Source organism: Girardinichthys multiradiatus, chromosome 12, assembly GCF_021462225.1.
Source record: "Girardinichthys multiradiatus isolate DD_20200921_A chromosome 12, DD_fGirMul_XY1, whole genome shotgun sequence".
Classification (NCBI taxonomy): domain Eukaryota; kingdom Metazoa; phylum Chordata; class Actinopteri; order Cyprinodontiformes; family Goodeidae; genus Girardinichthys; species Girardinichthys multiradiatus.
The window spans coordinates 45072572-45100355 of NC_061805.1; the positions used below are offsets into that span (position 1 = coordinate 45072572).

The 27784-nt window shown below is 39.7% G+C and overlaps 1 protein-coding gene across 2 annotated transcripts in view; it reads left to right on the forward strand.

The window, feature by feature from the left end:
• znrf3 (zinc and ring finger 3) overlaps positions 1–27784 on the forward strand; it is a 92068-nt gene that overhangs the window by 57006 nt on the left and 7278 nt on the right. Inside the window, exons 3-5 of one of the 2 annotated variants that reach the window (XM_047381180.1) lie at positions 23191–23265; positions 25033–25164; positions 26997–27104. In XM_047381180.1, the coding sequence (XP_047237136.1) occupies positions 23191–23265; positions 25033–25164; positions 26997–27104 (315 nt within the window). Of the gene's footprint in view, positions 1–23190; positions 23266–25032; positions 25165–26993; positions 27105–27784 lie in introns of both variants that reach the window. The other variant, XM_047381179.1, reaches the window with a different exon arrangement.

A 27784-nucleotide genomic window follows, 5' to 3' on the forward strand; every position in this document is an offset into this window, starting at 1 on the left:
TATCTTTAGGCATCAGAGGCATTGATGGAAACCAGAGCCACCTGGACTGTTGATTGCACAAACCCGTCCTATCCAGCCAAATCACATGGTCCAAATTCTAGTCCCATTAGACTATAGCGTACTTAATATGATCATGTTTGTGATGATAGGAGAGAAAAGGCTTCTTTCTGACATCACTCTGAAGCGATGGCTGGTATGTAGACTTGTCCGCATGATGTCCCCCTTTGCTGCAGTTCTTTAACAGTGAGCATTAGAGATTTGGGGTGGGTGGTGGGGGCCCTGTTCTGCCTTGTTTTTTACAGTGCCAGTTGTTTGGGGCAACTTCAGGCCAGTAGCTATCTCATGACTTAAGGGGCAAACACACACCTGTGTACTCTGAATGGCATCTCTTGTTTCCCCTTTTTATGAGTGGGCAGGAGAAGTGGATCTTTGTGCCGTGTCATATGTATACCCATGGTAAACAGGAAGTTATGAATTACAATTTCCTTGAAACTGATCAGAGTGAACACAACAAAAATGCTTCAAGTATATTTATTTGAAAGGATTTTAGGGAGTGATTTTTTTTGTTGTCAAAAACATTTGCTCAATAGCTGTAAAGGATAATGGTTGGGTTTTTATAAGCTTGCACTGCTCAGAAAGCCTTTTAAATGAGAACATATGCAACTGCAACAAAAGATGAATATTATTTGAAGGAATTTTACACATCTTTACAGGGATGCCAATAATTGTGGATGGTGATGTAGCTTCTCAATGATACACTTTTATTTCCTCATATGCTTTTAAGACTGATGACCATGCGTTGACACTTAGAATCCAATCAGGAAGTTATTAAATATATTTTACAACCAAATCCAGCTCAACCGCCCAGCTGCTTTTTACACAGAATAAAGTGTGTCTAACAGCTTAGCCATCTCTGCCTCTGCTCTGCTCTGCGCTGCAAAGCAACTGCACAAACACAGCAGCATGGAGGGAGGTATAGAAAGAAGAGCAGCAGGGAGAACATAGAGGAAAGTAAGGTTAGGGAGGTAAAAAAAAGATCTTGTGAAGCATGGAGCACTTAGGGGCCTGCCTCCCAGGCTCTCCTTTCATGTTTGTGTACGCCTCAACTTGCTGATCTTATCTTGGCCGTTCTTCCTGGCAGGGTGTCGGGAGAGGTTTCCACTCAGACCAGCCTGTGTTGGAGCCCTCACCTTCCTTCCTATTTCAATCCCAAATCAGCCCCCTCCTCCTCTTAAATCACTGCTTCACCACGTTTCACGGCACTTGGAAGCACCCAGGATCCCACTGCGCTTGTTTCCATGGTCACTGGGAAGCTCCTTGTGTCATGTGGCTCAAAGTGAGCCATTCCTGAGCCGAATTACCCGCCTTTCAGCGGGAGGCCAAATGACCATTATTAGACTTCACAGCTCAGGCCTCTATTTAAGGAGAGAAGAAAGGAGCCGAGGGGACCTGAGATGAGAGAGAGATTGGGGGAGAGAAAGTGGAAGGTGATGGGAGACGACAGACGGAGAGAGAAAGATTAGGGAGTGATGGAAAAGAGGAAACCTTGTTCAGCATCAATGAGAAGTTGTTTTTACTCTAACCATTATGTTGTTTCTTAATCACAATTACTTAATAAGTCACACACCAGCCTCAGATAAAACTCTCATCTCAGTTAGAGATGGTCCTGGATTGGATCAAAAGATGAGCTTTGGAAGGAGCAAATCTCAGAAAAGACAGACATCCGCCCACACCAAACAAAGCCCAGTCTTTTTTCTCTTCAGCTCCCACTAAGCCTGCACTTGTGTGGATGAGAATCTCTGCTGTCCTGGCTGTGTGAATCAGAGGGGAAGTTGTCTGAAACCTGGGCACATGGCCTGGCACTGCAGCTGGAAACTGAGGCTTCCTGGTCCCACACAGCTAATCTGATGCACACACAAATTCTCTGGTGGAGAGTTAGCAGGGCTGAAAACTATCCTGCTCCTGCGCTTCGAATGTTCTTTTAAGTCATGCCAGGGCGGCAAAGTTGGAAACGGCAAAGGGAGACAGACGATGTGTGTGTGGATATATGGGGGCAACATTGGAGCTGGCTGCACTTTAAGACTGTGAGGTAATGGAAGAGGAGAAATTAATCCTGTAGATAGGAAGAGGACAGAGAATGGGAATGTTTCTGGCAATGTTTCAGTGGGGATTTTATTTATTGGACCACAATATAACAATAAAATTAAGAAGACACATCTGGAATCTGGTTAAATCTTGCTTTGGATAATTTTCTTACTCTAAGATACATTTTGGGACAATGAAAGACAAAATTATTTTTCATTTACACTTGCCAGCCAGTGCTAGTACCACTTTGGACTTCTTTTGCTTCTAGAACCGCCTTAATTATTTATGACATAGATTCAACTAGGTGTCGACATTCCTGAGCGACTTTTGTCCATATTTACATCACAGAGTTGATGCACATCCATGATGCAGATCTACTGTTCAAGTGCATCCTGATGGAGCTCTATTGGATTGAGATCTGGCTGTGGAGGTCAGGATTACTTTAGCTTTCTCACATGGTGCATTATCCAGCTGCGGATAGCCATGAGAAGGGATGCGTACAATGTGGTCATAAAGCAATGTGTCTGAATCAAACTGGTCATACCAGCGGGCTCATAGCTAACATGCTAAATCTACTGTATATCCTGATGCTGTGGTGCATATCTGTGTAAAAGATATGCACCACATGTGTAAAAACCAAAGTAGTAATGTAAGTAGTGGAGACTTACCTCACCCATTGGTCAGTGGATAGTTACCATGGAGACTGAAAGCAGCCTGGTGGATATGAATCCCTGGTGGGTATGGAAGGCACTACTCTACTCCCAGGTGCTGTTTGGCTTCCTACATCTGAAGGAAGACATTACATTATTGATATCCTGCAGACAAGAGAAACTATATATGATATGCACTACTGGTCAAAAGGTTTAGACACACTTTCTGATTTAATTGGTTTTCTTTATGTTTATAACTGTTAACATTTGAGTAGATTCTCACTGAAGGCACGAAAACTGTGAATGAACACATATGGAATTATGTAGCGAACAAAAAGCTGTAAAATAAATTAAAATATGTTTTATAGTTTAGATTACTTAAAGTTTGCTGTGATGACTGAAATATTAACCTTTGGCCATCTTCCATTGGACCACTTCATGAAGCTCAGGGAGAGAATGCTAAGAGTGCAAAACAGTAATCAAAGCAAAGGGTGGCTGTTTTGTAGAAATCTAAAATGTAAAACTGTTTAGAATTATTTCACACTATTTGTTTACTGTATAATTCCATGTGTGTTCATTCACAGTTTTGTTGCCTTTGGTGAAAATCTAAAATGTAAATAGTCATGAAAATAAAGAGACCCATTAAGTGAGAAAGTGTATCTAAAACTTTTGGCCTGTAGTGTATATGAAATAAATATGAAATTACAAGAAAATACTTTTTACTAATAATAAATTTTTTAATCTGTGTTTTTTGATGGTCTCATCAGTGCTCTGGCCATTTGAATCTGTCTCCAGAAGAATTTCAGCCAGTCATTGAAGACTAAAAGCGGAGAAAATAGCGTAAAACTCTCAATTCATGTCTGTTTATGTCTCAATTCAATTCAATTCAGTTTTATTTATATAGCTGAAATAACAGCAAATAATGAAAAATTGGAGAGTAGTGTGAGAATGTAGCGAAGAGGGTGAAAGTGGTCATTATGTCCTCCAGCAGCCTATAGCAGCATAACTACACAGATAGTTTCAGTTCAGATTATTTGGTTAAATGGCGCTTATTTACAACAATGTCGTCTCAAGGAACCCCACAAAGGGTCCCACTGATGGTCATTGTTATACTAGAAACTACAAGGATTGGGATACCTCCCTCTGTCAGACTAATTATAACCATTGGAAAAGAGAAGGGATCATACAGGTAGCAGAAATGGAGGGTGTGTTTGCACCTCAGCCAGTCTCTATATGCTTCTGTGCATGTTCTAGTTTGTAATGTCACTTTGTTCAAGAGGGATGCGCTAAATGTAATCAAATCTGGGGATGTAATTAATCATGAAAATGGATTTGTGGTAGTCTCCTCTAAACTAGTTTGAGACTTGCATTGTGAGTTATGTGGAAGCCAGTTCTGGATTAATTTGTGAATTAAAACAGTGTCTCTAGCTCTGCTGCTATGAGTTTGAACAGTCAGTGTAAAGAAATGTGGTCCTGAGCTCCTGCCTGAACCAGGCAGCTTCTACCTGTGCTTAATGTCTTGTTGTTTTGAATAAACAGGTAAAGGTTTGGTCAATCCCAATTACTGGAACTCTTCTGGGTGCTTTCTGCAGTGGGAATCAAAAGGTAGAGTGTAAAATGAGGTAAAGTGGGGGTGTTGCAGGGCTGAGTCCTGACCTGCTCTGCTGTTTGCCCAGGGAAAGATGACAGCAGGCAGCAGCACCACCCCTGCTCCACCAGCAGCATCTGGACGTGTATATGAAGATTCAGGCACCAGCAGCTGCTTCTTTTTCAAGCAAGCAGAGACATGGTTTCCTAGAGCCGCTTCAAGGCAGAGGGAGATTAGTGAAAATCGCCTGACTTCAGATAAAGTAGGAGTAGGGGAAAAGTAGTAGTTTGTGGAGATGACTTGGCTTGACTGAGATCCATGTCCGGTGTAAATTTTCACAATATAGAGTCCAAGGAAAAGAGAAATGGCAAAAAGAGCAATGTTGAACTTTGCAGCATACTCAGAGCTTTAGACCTCTGTGCTGTTTGATGAAATAAATCTTTATTTTAAGCTACTATATTGCTTCTGTAAAGGCATATCTACACTGCTGGCTCCTCCATAAAGGAAATATCTCTTGTAAACTGAATATTCTTAATAGAATAATAGCCTAGAAATTAGGCTGTCTAAAACTGTCATTTCTGCTTTGCTCTGACAACTCATTGATGCATTTGAATGGTTAATAAATAGGCCTGTCCCTATTATTAAATAATTAATCACAGCATTTTGCCCCCAGTATGACTTGCTTGTATAATAAAATGTCAGTATATCAGCATTGGTAAACCGGGGGAAAAATATCACAACTAAATTATTTTTGATTATTTATTATTTTTTAATTTTGAAAAATAAAACATTTTTGTGGTCTGGGACTGTTGGGCCAAACATTTAGAGACTGCTCTTCTGATGTGTCCACCATTTTCTCTGTTATGGTCTAACAGGCCCATTTTAATTTTTTTTAAGGTGCCTAACCTTCAACATTTTTTAAACATTCCATGTGCTGCTGCTGACACACAGATGTTGTAACTTGGAGATTTGCTAGTTCCTGTTTTTGTTGATTCTGAGTCTATTCATGCCAGTGGGACAATAAAATAAATATGTTTTGCCTCAAACTTTTATTGTCTAAAAGAAGAAATTTAGTCTCAAATCATACTATACTGCCAAATGTATTTGTCTCTCTACTTTTAAATGTACATGAACTTTGATGACATCCCATTTTTAATCTATAAGGTCCAATTTGTTGATGGATCCACCATTGCCAACAATAACAACTTTACCTATTCTGTAAACATCTCCCACAAGGTGTGGAAGTGTGTTCACAGTTGGACGAGAAAACCAGACTTGCAGCTTCTGTTCTAATTCATCCCAAAGGTGTTCAAAACGGTTGAGGCCAGGACTCTGTGCAGGCCAGTAAAGTTTCTTCACACCAAATATTATACACCCGCAGTCATAGAAGTGATTGGAAAACCTGAATTCCTGAATGATTTGTTGGTGGGACTCAATACTTTTGGCAATATAGTGCACCATGGCTGTCTTTGTCTTTCTAAGACAGTGTGCTTGCAATTCAAAGAATAATGCAAGAAAAACGATCTGTTATGTAGAGATGTACTTTATTGGCTGCTATTGAGTGCTGTTGTTCTTTGAGGTCTGACCTGATTTTTCTTTGAAAAAAACTATAAGATGTGTAAATGTTGGTCTTATTTAACAATCAAATGTGACCAGACAGTAAAGAAAAATGTATTGCATGTTCCTTGATAAAGCAGCTTTAAATCCTGCAGAAAATGAAATGATTACATGATTATTCTAACCTTTTTCTGATTTTTACTAAGCTCGAAACAAACCGCACATCAATGTATATGCTGTTCATTGATGTGTTTACATACTGAAAGAAGTGGGATTTTTCCATTTATATGCATGTAGAATGAGTAATGATATATATATTATATATTATAATTTTCGCACCAAGGATTGCATTTAATTTGCTTTGTAAGCATTTACAGTGAAAATGAAGATATTGTGATTCTTGTGCAGTGACCAGGTGAATTTGTTTGTGTTCAGCCTGGTGGTCACTGGTCAGAAAATTTAAGGAAATTAACTATTTATATGAACTAGTGTTGAAACCAGCAACCACAATATGCTACTGCTCTATACTTTTACTGCTTCTGATTTTGTTTTCTGCCTCTTTGTCTGGCACTTATCAATGTTTGAAAAATATAATTGAAAAACTTTCTGTAATAGCTAAAGTAAATCCCACCATTGAATTTTGTTCTGAGTTCAGAAGTGTAAACTTCATACACAAAATCCTAAAACTGAGCAGAGCTCCTTCAAAGGGACCTTATGTGTTCTGAGAATTCCTATAAAGGAGTGGGTGACAGAACTCAATTTTAAAAGGATGATTCAATTAATAACGAGCATTTTTCTGCACACGAACTGCCCATGAAAAAGGAAAAAAGCTTTTCATCTGTCTTCGTCTCAGAGACTTATGCAACCTTTTTCCAAACAAGTCCTGTTTAGACACTAGGCGGAGAAAAATGCACTTAAAGAGTAGTGTTCCTGGGCCTTGCCGGGAACTGTGTTTGTTTTTCCTGTGAATCACAAAAGACCAGAGACCAAAACCGGTAACAAAACAACATGGAAGGGGACAGGGAGGAAAAGAGGAGGAAATTTAATTAGCAGTCGTCCACTCCTCCCAGCTCGGTGTTTCTCAGCAGGACGGAGCGATGGGCAGCGGGAGAGTAAAGACTAGAGGGCTTGTTGATTAGTGGTGCTCTGAGTCTGTGAATTTGCATCTATGTTCTTGTTTTGTGTGCGACCGATTCTGCAAGACATCAAGCTGCTCAGAGAGACAGGAAATGCTGCCTGTGGTGCACTAAGCAAAAGAAGAGCTCTTGGTTAAGGATGTAATTTGCTCTGTTTAGCTAAACTAGGTTGAATCGAGGATTGAGACTCATCCTTCACATTGTGTTTATCCAATGCTGAGAACTGACAACATGCTATAATTCTTCCCACAAAATCGGTTCTAGAAAGGAAAAGTGGGTAAAATGAAAATGTGAGGCAAATTTAACTCTGTGCTTGAACAAATGTTGAAATATCTCTTTTTACAAACTTTTAAGTTCAATCTTTTGCATGAAATAAATAAAGCATTAAAATCCATATATATATATATATATATATATATATATATATATATATATATATATATTACACACAGTATATATGTATATATATATATATATATTACACACAGTATATATGTATATATATATATATATATATATATATATATATATATATATATATATATATATATATATATATATATATATATATATATATATATATATATATATATATACTCACACAGTATATATGTGTGTATGTATGTATTTAATAAATTGATGGCTCTTGACAGACAACAGAGTGGCTAAGATGTGTGTTTTTAGACTGTATTCATAGAAATCCCATGCATATATAGGAAAAACATGGAAGCCCAAAGACCTGAGTTAAGATTTGAACAATAAGAATTTCTCGCTGTGTGGCCATAATATGAACAACCAATCCAACATGCATCTCTGATTCAGATGCATTCTTTCTCACATAATTCCTGATTAAGGCGCTGTGCCAAATGATTTGATGATAAAACTTTGTTCCCCAAGCAGTTGCTGAGTCTCAAGCTCCAAAATATTTATTTTAGCGTAGTGGATTTTCACTTCAGTGCTATTCAGAATGTCTTATTTTGTGCCAAACAGCAATTAGGATATATTTTATCCTCCCAAAAATGTTGTTATAGGGCACCCAGATAAAAGATGCCAGATCAGTAAGATAATTTTGGTTTTGCTCTAATACCAAACCAACATATTTTCTTTATGTGCAGAAAATATTAACATTATTTATCTTTTTTGCATTTAAAATGAGGCAACAAAGGCAGCAGGTTTTCACATGCCAGTGTTTTTAAGCGAATGAGCAAACAAATAACTAGTAATAAAAATCCACCACAACACCCAAAACGTTTTATTAGGAATGGCAGTGCACAAGTAGTTAAGTACATTTATTGCTATCATTTTTCTTCTAAATTTAGTGTTTTAGTCCTATTCATCAAAATACGAGGCTTGATTTAGAAAACACTGACATTTTGTAGTAATCTTAGAAACTTGCCAACATTGGCAAATATATATAGATGTATATTAATAATCTAATATTTTATAAAAGTGATAGCAATTTTGCTAAAAAGAATTAGGAAAAATCAAGCCCCCTTTGGAGATCCAAGTTTACTCTGGCTAAGAAAGCTTAGTCTTTTCCTGACTGAATTGACATTTTAATATGTTTACATTTTTTTACACAACCACAGTTTAAGTTGTGATTTTACAGTGGAATGTTCTGCTGTTCCAGCCTCACAGTTTTATCTCCATATTAGTAATTCATAAGTCAAATCATAGCAAATTCAGTCTGCTTTTTGTCAGCGACCCCAAAAAAAGTGGGAATGACCATAGCAACCAGTAATATAGCAAATTCCCTTTTCTCCCAGGTTTCTGGTTCTTTCATTACTCAGCAGGTTCTTCTTTCTTAAATTAATAATCCACCATTAAACAGGTTTGAATTCAACAATAGGACTATAATAGAAAGTTGATGTATGTAGGAGTTATAGGCAGTAGCTGCATCGGAACTCCTTAATCTTTTCTTCTAATGTACCATATTTATTTTAGTGATTATAGCTGCCATGGCAATAATCTGAGAAAAACTGGCTTCTATAAGGACATGTGACAGGAAGTTATTCTTGGCAAACATTTGATTTGCTCATGTAATTATAATTGGTAGCGGCACTCACATGCTGAGAATTACTCACTGCACACTGCTCTATATACTCAGTAGAGATTCAGCATGTGTTGATCCTTTTAAAAGACATTTTATGCCTAAATTGTATTTAAAACTTGCAAAGACTTTAATAAGATTAGAAACGGTTAATTTACAGTTAAATATAGATGATAACATTGCCCAGTTTGAACAACTTTTTGCGCTGACACATATCAGCCTTACTCTTGCAGATCAGCACCGATTCTATAACCTCAATGTGATTTCAACACCTAATATTGCTTAACAGTTTTAATTGTGAGACATGTACCAAACGCAGGTCTTATGATGAAAGAAAGCACATCTCAGTACACCTCTCTCCCTCCCTGAACTCTCTAATAGGGCAGGCTGGTTGCCAAGTTACACTGGCAGGCCTCCTGGAGGTGCCTCCTCGCACACATACATGCATGCTCACACAGCAAACACATCTTGATCGCATAGTTCACTTGTATAATTGATGTTATGCAATGGTGGGTGAATAGCCACCCCATATTGTGCGCTGAGGCAGATGTAGAACAGGAGAGGGATTGGTGGGGGTCGTTGTTTAAGTTTTTAACTAGTTTTTTTTTTTAAAAAGGCTAATTTGGAAATGAACAAAGAAAAACAAAATGTGTAAAATAGGCGTTTTAGCTTAAACAATTTGTTGATTTGGAGAAGTGGATGAGGATTACAGCATTCAGAATTTTAACCTATTTCTCTTAAGGAAATTGATTCCAAAAAGTCAAACCTGAAGGCTTGATGTGGCATCACTGTAAGTCAGGCTTTACATTCGGTTTTAATGTGTGTGCATGATGGCTGGTCATCCCAAATCATTGTAATCTTTGCTGGATTGGTTTATCTGCATTGTTATATTTTAGATCTGTCGCTTCATCTCTGTCTTTGGGAATAAGTACACTTTTACCACACTGAGAAACTGTGTAACACGGCATACAGGTCTGCAACTTAAAATATACCTATACTTCTACACTTTGTTGGTAGTATAGCCATAAATAATCAGTTTCTGTACAAAGTCTAAAGGTTTTTCTGTTTCCATTCATGGAAGTTGAACTTAAACACTGGAACTATAGGAATTTCTAAATTAAAGACAGTGGAGCAAATTCTAAATTACAATCAGGATTTTTCTGGAATTCAATTTGATAACAGCAAAAGTAGCATCAGAGGGTGTAGTTGTATGTGTATTACCATGCAATTACTGGAAGATATACTGTTGAGCTCTGATTCTTAGCAGGGTCCAGTGGCATTTCTAAGGGTAATTTGGTTAATTTTGCAGCAAACACCTCAACAGCTGTTTTTTTTTTTTTTTGCTATTTCTTTTTAACCAGAACAAATTTCAGTTACCGGTGTTAGCTGTCCAGTCAACAGTTGCTCTTTTAACTGTTCTTTTTCAACTGCTCCGTTAACTGTTTATTTTTAAAAGGCCCATTGTTATTTTTGAAGTCTTTAAAATCTATTGACTTTTTCTGGTGTTATTGGAGACTCGTGTATTTTGTAAAGCATGTATCATTCTTACTATTCTCAATAAGCAGCAGGTGCTCCCGTGGGTCCTTCACCGACAGCACAGTGCTCTTGCAGCAGTTCTCGTCCAGTTGCAGGAAGAGCTCTGTCCAGTTTGCTAATAAATTGTGAACCCATTTCTGACTGATCTCTTTACATTCAGGACGGGATGTAAAGTAAAACATATTCTCTAAAATTAATCAATGCATTTTTAGCTTTTTTTTCCATTTTGATTGTCAGTATAGATTGTGTACAAATAATAAAAATGATTGTTTTGTTGTGACTCGTAGGTTAAACCAGGCCACACGTAAGAAAATAAAAACTCAAGACACAAATACAAAGAAATTGCCAAATGCAATTGCATGCATCTTTCTAATGATGTCAAAACAATTACATGCAGATGGGCAGTTATGCAAATTAGGAGATGACATCATTAAGCATCATTTAGTGACTTTTAGGAGAGTCAGTCAGTACTTTAAGTACTGAACAACTGGCAACAGTGCATGTAAACTGCTGTCTCATGTTCAAGTGATGTTGCCTAAAAGTTGACCTAACTACATGTAATATTTTTAGTTTTGCATTTGGACATTTGCAGTTGAATAGACCTTAGTAATCCAACATCCAAAGACAAGCTAACAGCTTAGAGTAGATGTTCGCTCCAAGTTAGCTTGCTAGGGGTAAAACTGTTAGCTTGGCTCCTCTGTGAGAATTTCTCCATAGATTCTCTGAAAGCTGTAAAATGTTGGTTAGATAATGACTACTCATACTCGGCTATTCCTTCAAAAATATAGCATACATATATAAACATCAGAGATAAAAGTGCCTTTGTAAAAACAGATAAAATAAAAAAAACATATTGGAAGATGTTCAATGAGTTGTTTTAGTTTACCTTTTAAAGGTGCATCAGGTTCTTCCAGTGATTGCTTCAAATGCTCCAGATGGAGAAACAGCAGCATTAATATTAAACAGGAAAAAAGGAAGCTAAAGAGTTTGGGAATATGCAAGACGAATCGACGAAAAACAGTCAGTAGAAAGATTCCCTCAGTTTTCTCTCCTTTATTTGCATGATATTTCACCTGTGAGTAACCTTTGTGATCACCTGTGAGTTAAAAGGGACTCAAAAAAAGCATTTATTGGCAGATTTGATGCCGAGATAATTTTACCTCTTTTACCTGCTGAGTAATATTTGAGTGTATGCAAGAACAGGAAAGTCTTGCAGTTGTCATAAAACAAGGTTGAACAGATCCAAGAGAACAAGTGTCAAACCTGTTGATTAAACGATCCGCAGCCAATACTAGATAAAGAAACATGCTATGATAGATTAACGTTATGTGTTAACATCAAACAGTAAAAGATCGAGTGATTCATGCTTTCTGTGACTGAATGTTGGACTTAAAATGTCCGGATAAAACTGATGACTTAATGAGCAAAACTGAAGAAGCATAAAAGACCAAAGCCCTCCCTCTGAACATACAGTAGCTCTTATTTCTTTCTTTCTCCTTTGAAAAGTCAGATTTTATTTTAGCTGAATAAAAAAAATAATGCCTTGGCACCCTCGCCTGCTGTGACATGGACAAAGGGGAAAAGGAGGAGAGACCACATTTGAGAAAATCCATGGGAGAAAAGTATGCCTTTATCTTTTAATAAACGTAAAGCCAGGAGGCAACATGAAATTACAGCATAATAGCAGTGGAGAGTCTTCTGAAGACTTAATTGCCTTAATTATAGCAGTGCAGAGAGAGGGAAGGGAAAGCATGAGGAGGAGGAGGAGGAAGAAAGGGGGGAAAGCAGATGAAAAGAAAGCGGGGAAGACGGAGGGAGTAATGTGATAAAGCGACAAGCATGTCAGCCATGTTTTGCAGCTGTATCTGTGTTTGTCTGCGTTTGAGCGAGTCTCTGGTGCATGTGTTCATAAGTAAAAACATTATTTTGCAGGTGAGTGAAATCCAAGAAGCCTCTGTCCGAGTGAGTGATGGATTGAGTGCTAGGCCGAGAAAAAGTCTCTTTTTCTAGACGAGCGAAAATGTCTCTCCCTTAGATCTTACAAGCTGGCGGGCTTACTTAGGGATGCTAAACATAGCTTTCATTTTTCTCTGTGTCTAGACTGGGTTCATAGTACTTTCTGCTGTGGTTTTCTGCTCGCTCTGCGAAGATCATTCCCTAATTCTCATGCCTCAGGGCCAGCGGGCAGTTTGTTGAGCCGGCAGTGTTTTAAAGTGCCTGAGAAGCCCCCCTCCCTCAACACCACTCTCCATGCCACACAGTTTAGATTGAGAGTTCACCTTATACTAGGGACCAAAGTTCATATTTTACCTTATAATTTTTTTTAAGATGATTGCAGTTAATTATCCAAATTATTCACTCTTTTGTCCTAAATGTGTTTTTCTCTTTATTATTGAAAAAAGTTTGGTTCGAACTTGGAACAGGTCTCCATGACGACACTGAACAGCATCCGATCATGAGTGAATGAAAGATATAAAGATAGACATTTTTGAAAAAACCGTAGCTTTTTATCCAAAAAGAGCCTACATATTTACCGTTAAAGGTAAATGCTTGGTGACTGCTGTGTTTTTGTGTGAGTGTCTGTAGGAGCTGTCTCTATGGAAACCATTTTTCCTCATGGCTTTACAAATAATGTAAACAGAAAACTCATGCACTCATTATGTAAACTGAATGTATTTTCTACTCATATTTATCTGAAGTCATATGCAAGCAAGGAGTAAGAGTTTGCAGGTGCAGCAAAGACAGAGGAATAAAGTCACAGCTTAATGCAATCTCTCTGACAATTGCAGATTTAAGTATATTAGGGTTGAAACAATTAATGGGATTAATCGATTATTGAAATAATCGTTAACTAATTTAGTAACCAAATAATTGTTAACTGGAGTATACAGACTAAAACATGACATTTGCTGAAAGAGCAACCCACTCAGAGCAGTAATGAAGCCAAAGCTGTACGAATAATAAATACATTTTGCTTTTAAGATGAAAATTTAAGATGAAAAACTTTGTCTATATGCTCTACCCAGAACTCCTCAATTGGCAGAGCTTTAGCTTCACCTGGTTCAAATTCTGTAAAACATTTTTTATTGGGGAACTTTTATCTATATTTCTTCTGTTTTTTGCACTAAACAGTTTAAGAAGAGCAATATGCTTTTTGATGTTAAAAAATCTCTTTAATAATCCAAAATGCAGCATGCAATTGATACTTTATGCACTTTCCTGTTTGTGGTGTGTTATTACATTGTTATTACATTATTACAATGCCTATAATACAAAACTTTGTTTTATAAAAAGGTGGATAAATGATCAAGAACTAGTTCATAATAGGACTAAGAAGAGGTGTTTCGAGCTGAATTGGCACAACACTGCTGGTATATTAACTGAAGTTTATATGATTTTTGTGTGTGCTTTGATTATTGGTATGAACCAGTGATAATTTTGCAGCTTTAGTTTGTAGTATTTTAGCTTTTTGCATTCTTATTTAGTATCAGTAGCAACCGATACTAATTTCCATGACATCTGGATTCTTATAAGATTACAGGTATGCAAAGATCCATACAAGCTTTAAGCACCATGCTATACATGCCCGATGATAGTGAATTACAACTTTCTTGCTGTGCTGCATGTGAAGTCAGAGAAAACTGAAATCTTGCTACACAAGAAAATGTGCATCAAGTGTTTTTTTTTTTTATCACCTGGTTTAGAGCAAATAGAGCATGCTGTTCATCAGCAGGCCGTGGTGGAGACAACTTGACAAATTTCTCATCAAATGACGAACATAAAATAGAACCTCAACACGGAAATAAGAGGTTTTCCGGAATATTTCTTTTTTTAAAAACACGTCCTCTGTTCTTTCAGATCAAAATTTACCAGCCTTTCTCCGGGAGCAGAAACTAGTTATCCATAATGTCCATCTCGTCTTGCATGTATTAAAAATGTGTTTTTAAGTAAGTTAGAACATTTTAAGCACTCTAAGGTGCGTTCACACCGAAGGCGGATTCTGCGAATATTTCGTGTCATTTGTGTGCTTTTGCCCGCTTGACATTCCGCGTGAACTCCGCATTGCCATTTGGCAACAAGCAGCAACGCTTCGCCGCGTCATCAAATAGGAGGAGCTTCCATCTGCTGCTTGCTGGTTTCAACTGAACATGGTGGACATGGATTTCACGGACCTAATTACGGTGTTTTACCTGTGGAGAGCCGAAAAACGCAGTCGACGTCCCTGGGTTCACCAGATTCTTCAGGGACGGGAACAGTTTGGAGAGTACCACCACCTACTCCGGGAGCTGCGTCTGGATGACGGTCGATTTCACCGGTACTTCCGTCTATCCAGGACCCAGTTCGAAGATCTGCTGTCCCACGTTGGGAGACGAATCGGCCTCCGGGACGCCAACTACCGGCGCTATATCCCCTGTGCTGAACGCCTGTCCATCTGTCTTCGGTGAGTAAATAAATCTCAGCTCAATAAAAAAACAGCCGATGGTGCGTTCACACCGAACGCGGATTCTGCAATAGGAGCGGCCGATTTACATGTTATCCCTATGTAGAGGCGCGTTCAGGAGCGGAGCGGAGGGGCGCGGTGCGAAGGAGACGGAGCGATGCGGAGCGAAAGGCGCGCCGAGCGAGAGCGATGGACGAGTTGAAAAATCTGAACTTTTCCCTAAATTCGCGTTGTGTCAACCAATCAGGGACTGGATGTGGCTGTGACGTAGGGTGAAAGACCGCAGCGGACAAGAAGCGGTTGTCAGTGAAGATGGAGGACCAGATCATAGTGGCGGTGTGTGGCAAGCCAGAGTTGTATGACTCAACTAATTACTTTTACAGAGACAAGTACATAAAGGACCTGGTCTGGTTATGTTTAGGCACATATATCTTATATTTAGGAGATGTGGACATTAAAAATCGGCTGTTTTGTTCGGTGTGAACGCACCATTAGAGCTGATTTTATAGTTGACATTTGGCAAAAGTATTTATGCAAATATGCTGTGTTTGGCTTCTCTAAAGATAGTGTTGTACACCATGGTCAAACATCTGTTTTAAAGGAGACAAGGTTCTCATCGGATAGCTCATGCTAAAAAGCAATACTTTAGTCTTTTTCTAGTTGTCCAGTCATGAAAGTTACATGAACATCTCACAGTCTGTCCTCGGGTTGAAAATGCTGGATTTCCACTCCTGGGAAGATTGGCAACTCACTTAATTTTTTCCACTAATAAACAATCTTTCTCACAGTAGAACAATAGACCTAAATAGTTTGGAAATAGCCTCATAATCATTCCCAGACTGATGAACAGCAACAGTTGTTCTTCTAAGATCATTGCTGATGTCTTCCCTTCCTGACATTGTGTTAATGCACACATGTATGCTCTAGACTAGTAAAAATGTCAGTACTCCTGCTTTTATGGAGGTGGTCACACTGATGATGATCAGCTCACAAAGTGAATTTGATTAGTAGCTCCTGTCTGCTACTTTTCCACTCAGTCATGTGGAAGTAGCAAGGTTGCAAATTGTGTTTCAATCTCAGCTTTTTCATTTCAGTTTCCTCCAGGGCTGCATTAGGAAAATGTGTGATAATGTTGGTGAATGTCATGGTGAAGCTATGACTTGCCTTAAATGATAAAATATTGGACTAAACAGTGTTGATTTATTTCTGTTTTGGATTCATTGCAACCACAGATCCCAAATAAAGACAGTTTATCCAGCCACCTGGAAAACATTCGATTCATTATTTTCATCCCAACAATATGGTTTAAGTGATAAAGTTGCATTTGATTGCATCTGCTCCCAAAGCGTTATTTGCTGCATTAAACAACAAACATCACTAGATACAGTATAGACCCTGAATGCATAGTACTTAACAAATGAAAAGCATGGTAATTAGCTAACATCTGTTGCAGTCCAAGCAGTTCTTTGCGATATTGATATTGCTTGCAATTATATTGCGATAGTGCTACATTTGTGATATATCGTAAAATCCTAGTTTTCAGTCTCTTATTATGTTGATGGTGTGAAACTTGTAGTGACTTTTTGTTTGGACCCTGATAAAGATTAGATGTCTGCCATTTTCATTTAACAATGACTTCGGGAACCAAGTTTTGCTAAAAACGTTGGTCATAATTAGTAAGGAAAGAGTTCCTTCTTTTATTATTGCAAAATTCTTCGCTTTTTGAAGCATTCATCTTCTTGAGGTGCTAAAATTCCTCGTCTCAGTGTCATCTTCAAGCAGAAGCACCTGATCATCTTAATGACCATACTTCCCAAAAAAAAAAAAAAAGAAACCCCATTAGGTCTCAATAAAATGTGAATGAATGAAAGCTTGCGTTTTATTGTGATTCTTCTTTTTAAAAGGTTTTCTACGGAGGACTGAATGCTGTCTCAAATTGCCTGAACAATATCTCCTTACACGGGAGCTCTGCCACTTGAAATTCTATAGCCAGTTTGAGCCTGTGAAGTAAACATTTGCTCATTGAAGCGTTCAGGTTTTAGCAGTCTTTTAGCTGCGTTTATCCTACTTTTGGTGTCCGAAGTGGTAGTTTTGTGTCATGTTCTTATAGAGGAGGTTTGCCTGTGGGTGCATTTTTGTTGTAGTCAGGCAAGTCCCTGCACTGCAGCGCGGGCCCGCCCGAGTGGAGATTCTTCAGGAGGGAGATCTCTTTCTTCTGAAAGCGTCTTACCAAGAGCTATTAATTATTAACTGCGAGAGCTAACATCAAAGGAGCAGACTTGTGCTGAATTAAATGTGGGGTGGAGGCGGCGGCATCAGCGTGGAGAAAACTGGGTGAGAGGAAAAAAGTCGAGCTGAGATTCTGCTCTGCTCTATTTTGAACTTTCTAAGTACAAAAGTGAAGAAAAGAATAAAAGGGGGGATGTTAGTTCATGTAAAGGAGGCAGGGTGAAGGAGAGGGAGGCTTGTATTTATGGCGTGCCACTGATTTAACATTACTGCGCTTTCATTCACTGCTGAGAAAGATGGAATCAGCTCGCTGGGTTAATTGGCCTTTAATGAGATCTGAAAGACTGATTCATAAGAGTTTTCTCTGTAGATTAAACCAAGAGAAAATGTAAGTGAGTCAGAGAGTCATGGTGTGTTTACATTCAAAATTAAATCAACAGATAATGATAGATATGCGACTCTATATCAGAGCTCTCCGTTAGTTTGATTATGTAACTTTTCTGTTAGTGCAACAGTCTTTGGCAAGTGGAGGAAATCATAACTGACTTGTAGAATGTATACATATGAATAAAATCGATAATAAATTGGTAGTAAACAGTCAATACATATATTTTTAAGGTAAACGCCGTTGTGTTTATTCAGCTGCAAAATACTTGATAACACTGTCAGAAAAATGTGATCTTGGACTCTGCTTAGAATTTTCTTAGTTTCACACAACCTAATTTTTCCCCCAAAAGAGTCTTTTTTAACAGGTGAAAAAGTCAAAAGTATCAGTCTGAAGCTTGACAGGTTTTAAATTCTGCCTCTTTTTTTTTCATGTCACGCAAAGTTCAGCTTGTGCCCACAACGGTTTGTAAGAAACAATGTGGCTCGTGGCTGAATTTATGTTTTAGGGTACAAATCAGGAACTCTAAGTGAATGAATGATATATTAAGTATAGGAAGGAAGTAAGTGAACTTTATTTATAGGTCAAAAACACAGAGGGATTTACAATAAAAAAGAGAATCAAACAAAAAAGTATAAAAGTAGTTGAAGTATAAGATAGGAAAATCATACAGCCAAAAACACGTTAAAAGCTAGTCTGAATAAATGAGTTTCTCAGCTGTTTCTTAAAAGAATCAACAGAATCAAGACGACGTAAAGATGCAGGCAACACATTCCACAACATTGATGCCACCGCTCTTAAGGATTTATCCCCTCTTATCTTAAAATCTGTTAGAGGAACAGTTGAGGGCCTTAGACCAGAAGATCAGAAGAGAGCGAGAAGAGGTGTGTGGTTCTAAAAGGTCAGAGATATAGGCTGCGCTTGGATGTTAGGGAAAAGCGTCTCACACACACAGAGCAGAGGGTTCTCTAATAGGTCATAAAAGTTAACTGTGCATACCATAAAATTGTATTGTAACTAACTGATGACACAGCACGTATTTTCAGTTCAATTCAGTTTTATTTATATAGCGCCAATTCACAACCCATGTCGCCTCAAGGCATTTCACAAAGGGTTTGGAATGGTATAGGGTTGTTGGGGAGGTTAGATTAAACTACTGAGTGTTAGAGTTTGGCCATTTTAGAACGGGCTATGTGTAGGGGTACTAAGTAAAATAATACACTGATTAAGTGTGTCCATGTAGAGCCCACTGATGGCCATTGTTATACTAAAAACCACAAGGATTGGAGGTACCTCTCTCTGTCAGACTGATTATAACCATTGGAAAAGAGAAGGGGTCATACAGGTAGCAGAAATGGAGGGTGTGTTTGCACCTCAACCATAACTGAGCCGGTTTAGGCTAAACCTGACTCCCCCTTACTCCATCCAACAGGGAGGGAGGAAGGCAGAGGTAAACATTTTAGATGGTTGAAACATCTCTTGTTAATTGTTAAGTATTTAAATGCATATTTTCTTGAAACTTTATCTTGCATCGTATTTCCATGCTATCTGGGCCAGTTGACTCTTCTGAAACATGACGGATTATAGCTTCAAAATCTACGTTCCTACCCTCACCTAGGGGCATGACCGAAAGAATGAGATCCAGGATACAAGCAGCCAAAATTCAATTCAATTCAATTAAAAAATATTTTATTAATCCCAAAGGGAAATTAAATGTTGTTGTAGCTCATTATGAGGGTTTCTTCAAAGAGCCGTTGTAGATGCTGATGGCTGTGGGCAGGAAGGATCTCCTGTAGCGCTCCGTCTTACAGCAGATCTGAAGAAGCCTCTGACTGAAGACACTCTGTTGTTGTAGGACAGTCTCATGAAGAGGATGCTCAGGGTTCTCCATAATGTTCTTCATTTTATGAAGAATCTGTCTTTCCACAATGATCTCCAGAGGTTCCAGAGGAGTCCCCAGAACAGAACCAGCCTTTTTATCAGCTTGTTGAGCTTTTTTAAGTCCCTGGCTCTGATGCTGCTTCCCCAGCAGATGATGGCAGAAGAGATCACACTTTCCACAACAGACTTAAAGAAGATATGCAGCATCTTGCTGCAAACACCGAAGGACCTAAGCTTCCTCAAGAAGTACAGTCTGCTCTGTCCCTTCTTGTAGATGGCTTCACAGTTGCATCTCCACTCTAGTCTGTTGTCCAGGTGAACATCAAGGTATTTATACTCCTCCACCACCTCCACTTCTTCTCCCATGTTGGAAATAGTTTTTGACTTATTCCTGTTTCTCTTAAAATCTACAATCATCTCCTTTGTTTTAGTCATGTTCAAAGTGAGATGATTGTTTCCACACCATGCCACAAAGCGGTCCACCACCTTCCTGTACTCAGCTTCTTGTCCATCTCTGATCCACCCCACAACTGCAGAATCATCCGAGTATTTCTGCAGATGACAGGAGTCTGAGGTGTACAGAGTAAAAAGGAATGGTGAGAGTACCGTCCCCTGTGGTGCTCCTGTGCTGCTGACTACCTGGTTAGACTCACAACCCTTCAGTCTCATAAACTGTGGTCTGTTTGTCAGGTAGTCTTTGATCCAGGAGATTGTTGAGGCCTCCACCTGAGTCTTCTGGAGTTTCTGACAAAGCAAATCAGGTTGGATTGTATTAAATGCACTGGAGAAATCAAAGAACATGATCCTCACAGTGCTGCTGGCTTTGTCCAGTTGACAGTGGCTTTGTTGAAGCAGGTGTATGATGGCATCTTCAACTCCAAGTCCACAGCGATAAGCAAACTGAAGGGGGTCCTGATGGTTAATTGTTTGCTTACTCAGGTGGGCCAACAGGAGTCTCTCTAGGACCTTCATGATGTGAGATGTCAGGGCAACAGGTCTATAGTCATTGAGGACTGATGGGTGAGTTTTCTTTGGCACCGGAACAAGACAGGAGGTCTTCCACAACACCGGAACCTTCTTCTGGGCCAGGCTAAGGTTGAAGAGGTGCTGCAGAATCCCACAGAGCTGCTCTGCACAGGCCTTCAGGACTCTAGGGCTGACATGATCTGGACCTGCAGCCTTATTCCGATTCAGTCTCTCCAGTTGCATCTTCACTTGACTTCTTGAGACACACAGGTGGAAGGGGGAAGCAGAGTAAGTATCAGCATCTTCTGATATGGTTGAAGGCAAACATGTAGAAGCAGAAGGGTCTAGGGCTGAGGTGGAAAATAAAAGATTTGAGGTGTTACTGGACAGCTGTGGGTCCTGTGGGTCAAAGGAAGGTGGAATGTCTGTTTGGCTGTGAGCAGGAGAGGAGGATGCTGAGCTTGTTTCTGAACTGAACCTATTAAAGAATAGGTTCAGTTCATTGGCTCTGTCCAGACCTCCATGGGTCTGATCATCCTTCTGCTTGAAGCATGTGATCTTCACCCCTGACCACACATCTCTGATATTGTTTTGCTGGAGCTTGCTCTCCAGCTTCTTCTTGTACACCTCCTTGCTGTCTCTTATCTTGACTTTAAGTTGTTTCTGTAAACTCCTCGATAATTCTCTGTCTCCCTCTCTGAAGGCTCTTTTTTTCTTGTTATGCAGGTCCTTCAGGTAACTGGTGATCCAAGGTTTGTTATTGGGGAAGCATCTCATGGTTCTGGTGGGGATGATATTATCCACACAGAAGTTTATATAGTCGGTTACACACTCAGTCATGGCATTGATGTCCTCTCCATGTGGCTGGCACATTGCGTCCCATTCTGTAGCCTCAAAACAACCTTGCAGAGCTTCTTCAGCTTCCTGTGACCATTTTCTCACAGTCCTCTTTATTACAGGTTGCCTCTGAAGAAGGGGCTTATATTTCGAGCAGAGAAAAACAAGATTGTGATCTGATTTGCCTAGAGGAGGTCTTACTGTAGAGATGTGAGTCCTTGACATTTGCATAAAACAAATCCAATGTTTTGTTTTCTCTGGTAGAGCAGCTGGCAAACTGTTGAAACGTTGGAAGTGTAGCAGAGAGTGAAGCATGGTTAAAATCACCAGAAATTGCCACAAAAGCATTGTGGTTTTGTGTCTGTAGCTTAGCAACAACTGAGCTGATGGCATCACATGCAGTGTCAGCAACAGCAGAAGGTGGAACGTAAACTGTTGCCAAAACAACACTGGTGAACTCTCTGGGTAAATAATATGGACGAAAACTTAAGCTTGAGCTTCAAGGGTGGCTGGGCACATCTTTAGAGAGGGTGAGGAACTTGGCTATCCATGAGGAGTTCAGAGTAGAGCCGCTGCTCCTCCACATCAAGAGCAGTCAGCAGAGGTGGCTTAGGCATCTGTTCCAGATTGAAAATGACCATCTAAAAGCTGAGTTTTGCTTAGATTTAAAATAACCATTTAGGAATACACACTTGACGCTTTTCACATAAGTTTTTGCCTTTTTATTCAAAATCTATAGAAAAGATGAACTTAACTTGACAGACTTGAAAAGGAGATCATATCCGCTTTTCGTTGGGAAAAAAAAATGTTGATCTAATGAGTTAAGATGCCACACATGCCCCACATCACATTGCTGAAAACGTCACCTTAAGAATCAACGTGACTCTCTGTGAAAGCCTTCCCACACATTCCACCACGCGCCCCCCTCTTCTTCTCCTCGCCGTCCTCGCCTGCAGCTTGGCGTGGTGACACTCTCCAGCCAGTCGACAGCAGAGTCGCAGCACTGTGCGTTGTCACTTTGATCTTCACCCCCCTTCCCACTAGTTATTAAGAGTGCTGGCAGGAACCCAAGGGCACTTGATAATACCAGGATATGATCCTAGCTGCGCTCCTTTAGATCTTGTAGAGCAGACATCAAAATGTTGTCTAAATAGGGCAGCAAGAATCAAGAGGGTTGAGGAAGGATTGTTGGGGAAGGCAGGAGTTGAGATAAAACAACAGCTTCTCTTTCGTTTCCTTCTTTTTGACGAGGGTATGCCAATTTGGATTCTGTGAGTAGATACCTTGGATTCTGCAAATGCAAGCATTTCTTTTATCTCTCGCCTGTAGCAGAACTCTTCAAAAGGGCCTCTGCGCTGTAACTTTTCCTGCCTCTCACATGAAAGACGCTCACATTTTCTAACAGCTGGAAATCCCTGATAACTTTGTTCAACTTTTGTGAGCGCGCTCCGCAGGCTTCAGTTCAAATTCCACTCTTGTCGTGCAGTGTTGCATCACATGAAAATTGGTGTGTTAGTCCTTGTTTCTGGGGGGGGGGGGGGGGGGGCTGCTTTTGGTTTCTGTCACATTGGTTTGACTTAATGTGGTGCAGATTTACATGGGGTGACATCACAGAACTTTGGCAGAATGCACCAAAGGGCCACATGTGCACCCCAGCAAATGTAATCACTGGCTTGTTTACTTCTCCCTTTTCTCATGGCATGCGTGGGGAGTTTAATCTCAAGGTTAGAGCTCCCTCTAGTGGCTGCAAGTTAAACAGGAGCAGTGGGTGCAGCTAATCGTGCAACTTGTGCACTTGTTTGCACTACTGTTGAGCATGTCTGATTATTCCTGTGCTCTGTGTTGGCAGGCGAAAAGAGCAGTGCAGCGCGGAGCCACGGCCGTCATCTTTGATGTATCTGAGAATCCGGATGCCATCGATCAGGTTTGTACACACCTAGAATTACCCAGGCATTCAAGCTCTCTGCCTAATCCTTCTCGGATTGTCATTCCATATTTTAGTTACTGAAGGAGGCTTGGCCACATGCCCTGCCTTCCTCTCTGGTGTGTGTGTGTGTTGTTTGTCCAAACAATGATCTTTCTATCTTTGGTGTGGTTCAACTCCACAACTGGTGTTTTGGAGAAGTGCTCTGAAAATGGATATTCAAGTTTAGTTTCCCCTAGACCATGACCAAACTGTGGGGAGTTCATAATTGCACAGGTCGAGCTTATTACCTCACCTCCTGAGACGTCAGAGCGTGCTGTACAGTAACAACTTAAATCTGCTGTCACACACGTCCACATGCTTTCCTTTTTCAGTCTTTCTGATTCCCGTGTCTTTGCTGCACAATGACTCAGTTGCTCCCCTGAGCACCTTTGTCACAAGAATTCTCTTGTGGTATTCGTCCTTGCAACGCCAGGCCTGGACTTGCAGCGAGAGAGAGAGTTTTTTTTTCTTTCCTCTTCTCCTCTGCTGCCGAGTGGTAAAGTGCGTAGCTGAGAGATAAAAGGGATTGCGCGCAGACCACATGAAAGGCAGCACTAGGCGGCTGTGTTAAATTCCCCCGAGAGGCTTTTCCAGTCAGAGCAGAGCGATCAGTAGAGACGAGAGTCCCAAGGCCGAGGGGCAGGGAGGAGGAGCTCGGGGAGAATTAAGGTCCCAGGGCCAAAATTAGATGAAGTCTTGTAAAGTTAATACACTTGACCTTGTTAGAGTCAGAAAGTTGCCATAAACTTTCCTTAAAAAGAGATGCACACATAAGAAATGAATCCAACCTGCAGAGGAGAGGGCAGAACAGGGAGGACATTTAGGACTGACTTAAAAGTCTTCATTCACTCTTATCTTTTAGTCTGTCTAGCAAACTGTTGCTATGGTTTCCATGTCTTTTGCCTACGTAGTTTGGCCTGATAGCTGAGGGGAGACATTACCATTTGTCCTCACAGTTCACCTCATAAAATGCAGCCACGTCAGACTCTGTGCTGTGACACACCTCTTTGTCATGATAGCATATGTTTCAATCAGTCAAAGTTTTAGCATGAATGGCACCGTGGGCAAGCCTATCTTTTGGCACCCCCTAGACAGCTTTAAAGGCTTGTGTCTCTGCGAACATTGTCTGATCGGAGGATGTACCATTAAAAATAGATATATTCACAATGAATATTATATTTAGAATAATACATACATTCATCTTTTTGTAAGTAGTGGTTTTGTAGCAAACTATCATTAATGCCGTTAAGTTAGAGGTCATAAAATTGTACGTAGTATGCTAAGACCTTTGATGTCTCCTGAACACACAAAATAGTATACCCACAGTGTACCTGGTCACCCTGTTCTCATAGTGATATTTTGAGTGCTAATGCCATCTTCACTCTGGTACCGTCCTGGACGATGAGGCATATCACCCATTTTAAACACTGCAGGTGGTTGGAGGTCCTATGCCCAAAATGGATCAACTGAGGGCAGATGGTTCACATCTTTTAAAGTTGTCCTCGCAAGATTTTTTTCAGCTTTTTAGAACACAGTGAGGTTGTTTTTCACCGCCAGTCATGTAGAAGCTTCAATTGGAGTTATCTAAAAAGGCAGAATTTTAAAGAGCAGTTTTCAGTGTTGGAGATTTATCATTTTTTCCCCCCTCAAATGTACGAACTCCAACAAGATTAGCCATATACTATTAATTTATGTTTTATAAGAAGAATTTTGTTCTGTCTTCAGCTTAACCAGGTCGCTGAGGATCCTCTGAAGCGGCCTGTGGTTTACGTGAAGGGGAACGATGCCGTCAAGCTCATGAACATCGTCAACAAGCAGAAAGTGGCCAGAGCTCGGATCCAACACCGGCCGCCGAGGGTAAGAGCTCAAAATGAATGCCTCGAACTTCACAGCAAAGATAAACAGGGGTGAGAGGGATCCGAAGCACATGTTGGGATCATGACAAAGAAGTGGAACATGTTTGGGAGATTATATTGCTGGAGAGAATTTTAAGATGTGGGGAACAAGTGCAAATTTCAGCTGTGAAATCAGACTCTGTCTATCTTCTGAGTTCCTCGCTTCCCCGAGGCTGAAGGCTTTTTCCCAGCTCTGTGACAGATTAATATCAGGCAGTCAAAGGGCTGTTTGTTTGCTTGGCTATTTGATAAAAGGCCAGCACGCTTTGAGGTCAAATAACTTGACATAATGAAATCCTGGGATAAAAGGGTATTTGTAAAAAAAGAATTTTACTGGTGAGGAATAAAATGAACTTGGCTTTCATGAGTTCTTTGAAGTATTAGTGATCGCCTTTTATTCTCAATCTTAAGACTCAAATAAGAACAAAGCAGCTTTTTTATGTGTTCTACAGGACCAAAATATTCAGATAACAGCCAGAAAGACCAAAACAATTTAAATCTATTATGTATGGTGGAGCTACAAAAAAAAAAATTACATCATGAAACACTAAAAAACAAATCTTAGACCAAAAAGTAAAAAAAAAGCGGCAATAACTGTGTTGCAGGGCTGCACGGTGGTGCAGTTGGTAGCACTGTTGCCTTGCAGCAAGAAGGTCTTGGGTTGGAGTCTGCATCGAGTTTGCATGCTCTCCCCGTGCATGCGTTGGTTCTCTCTGGATACCCCAGCTCCCTCCCATAGTCCAAAAACATGACTGTTAGGTTAATCGGTATTTCTAAATTTTTATATATATATATATATATTGTGTGTGCATGGTTGTTTGTCCTGTATGTCTCTGCCATCAATTACTTTTTGATATCCTTAAGTTAAAGCCATAGTTTCCAGAGAATATGTCATCATATGAAGGTTTTAGTTCCTATTTCTGGCCTAAGGAGTGTGGTTAAAAACAGAAGCATTTTCCTCCAATTTATGTGTCTAAAATCTCCCAAAACCTTGTGAGAGAGTGCATTATAATCTAATAAAACCACACCTTTCTATTCGAGCCACAATTTCCATAGACAACACATTAACAAAAGAACCCCAATCCTTCAATGAAACATGGTAGCAGCTGTGACAGGACTAGCATTTCTTCCAGGGTCGATGGAATTATTAACAGTTCCAAACACCATTGAATATTCACCTAAAACATTCAGGTTTCTGCTAGAAAGCTGTAGCTTAAGAAGTGCTGAAGAAAATGAAACTTCTGAGCTGGCTTACCAAAGTCAAAAACTATATCTGACAGAAAATCTGTGGGTCTCTTTAGAACTGTGGGCAAGAGATTTCCTCAAAATCTGATAGATTTATAGAACGTTTGCAAGGTAGAGTAGGAAAAGAACAAAATCAAGAGATAGTAATAGTACTACACCTCTACCAAAGTAGACTGAATAAGGGGCTTTAACAAAGTATTACTGCACATAACTACACTTTTTTTTTAGTTCAGTTGTGCAAGATTTAGTTATATTAGAGGTGGGAAATCTTTAGTGGCTGATCTGTAACCTGAGTAAATTACTGGCACAATGCACAGAAAATAAGGCTGTTATTAAAATGACTCATAGTAACAAGTCTCGTATCTGCATTATAGAACCACCAGCTTATGTGTGATGGTCACATTTTATTTATAATGAATAGGGAACGAGTATGCCACTGAGTGAATGGAAATTAATAGATTTTTCCTCACAGGTAATATGAACCTTTTTATGAATTGTTAAGTGGAAATTCCTCAACACATTTTCTTTTTTTTTTTTTTTCCACAGCAGCCTACAGAATATTTCGACATGGGCATCTTCCTTGCTTTCTTCGTCGTGGTGTCGCTGGTTTGTCTCATTCTGCTCATCAAGATCAAACTAAAGCAAAGAAGAAGTCAGGTCAGTGAGTCACACAGCAACAAACTCGTGAGCAACGAAGCAAACGTGTCTTCTTGGGTTTTTTTGTTTTTTTTTCCAGTCAGCAAAAGCTTCACTGCAGGCGTTGAGTCAGGCGACAGTAGCTCCACCACTGATTGATTCCTCTTGTGTGTTGACAAAAAGCTCTGTGGAGGTTTATGTCGAGATGCATGAATCGGGATTAGCATTTAATTAATGCTGATGAGAAGCCAGCTGACAGAGCCAAACACACAGAGATGCCATGACAGGGCAGAAAACCTACGGCGGCATCCGCTAAGACGGATGTAATCCAGCCAAGATGCAGGAGCTGTGTGGTTTTGATTTTTAATTTTACTCAGTGTGTGTTGATGGGTTTTGTGATGGATCTATGTCCAGCTCAGTTTTGCTTTTCTTTCCCTAAATGTAAAAAATAACAAAACGGTTAATTAGAACTATAAAATTCTCCTTTATTACTGTTAGTTTCAGTGATGGATTCCCCATAGCTTTGTCTTAGAACGTTGTTTTGTCCTAAGTTCATTCGCTGTTGTTGATCTGTTATCTCGGTCTTAACTGTCTGCTATTATTTAGACAAGGATGAAACTGTGTTGTGGCTTAGTTCTTTCTTTCTTTAGAGACTATCTGCATTAAATCACCAAATGTGTTGAACATAACTCATGAGTTGA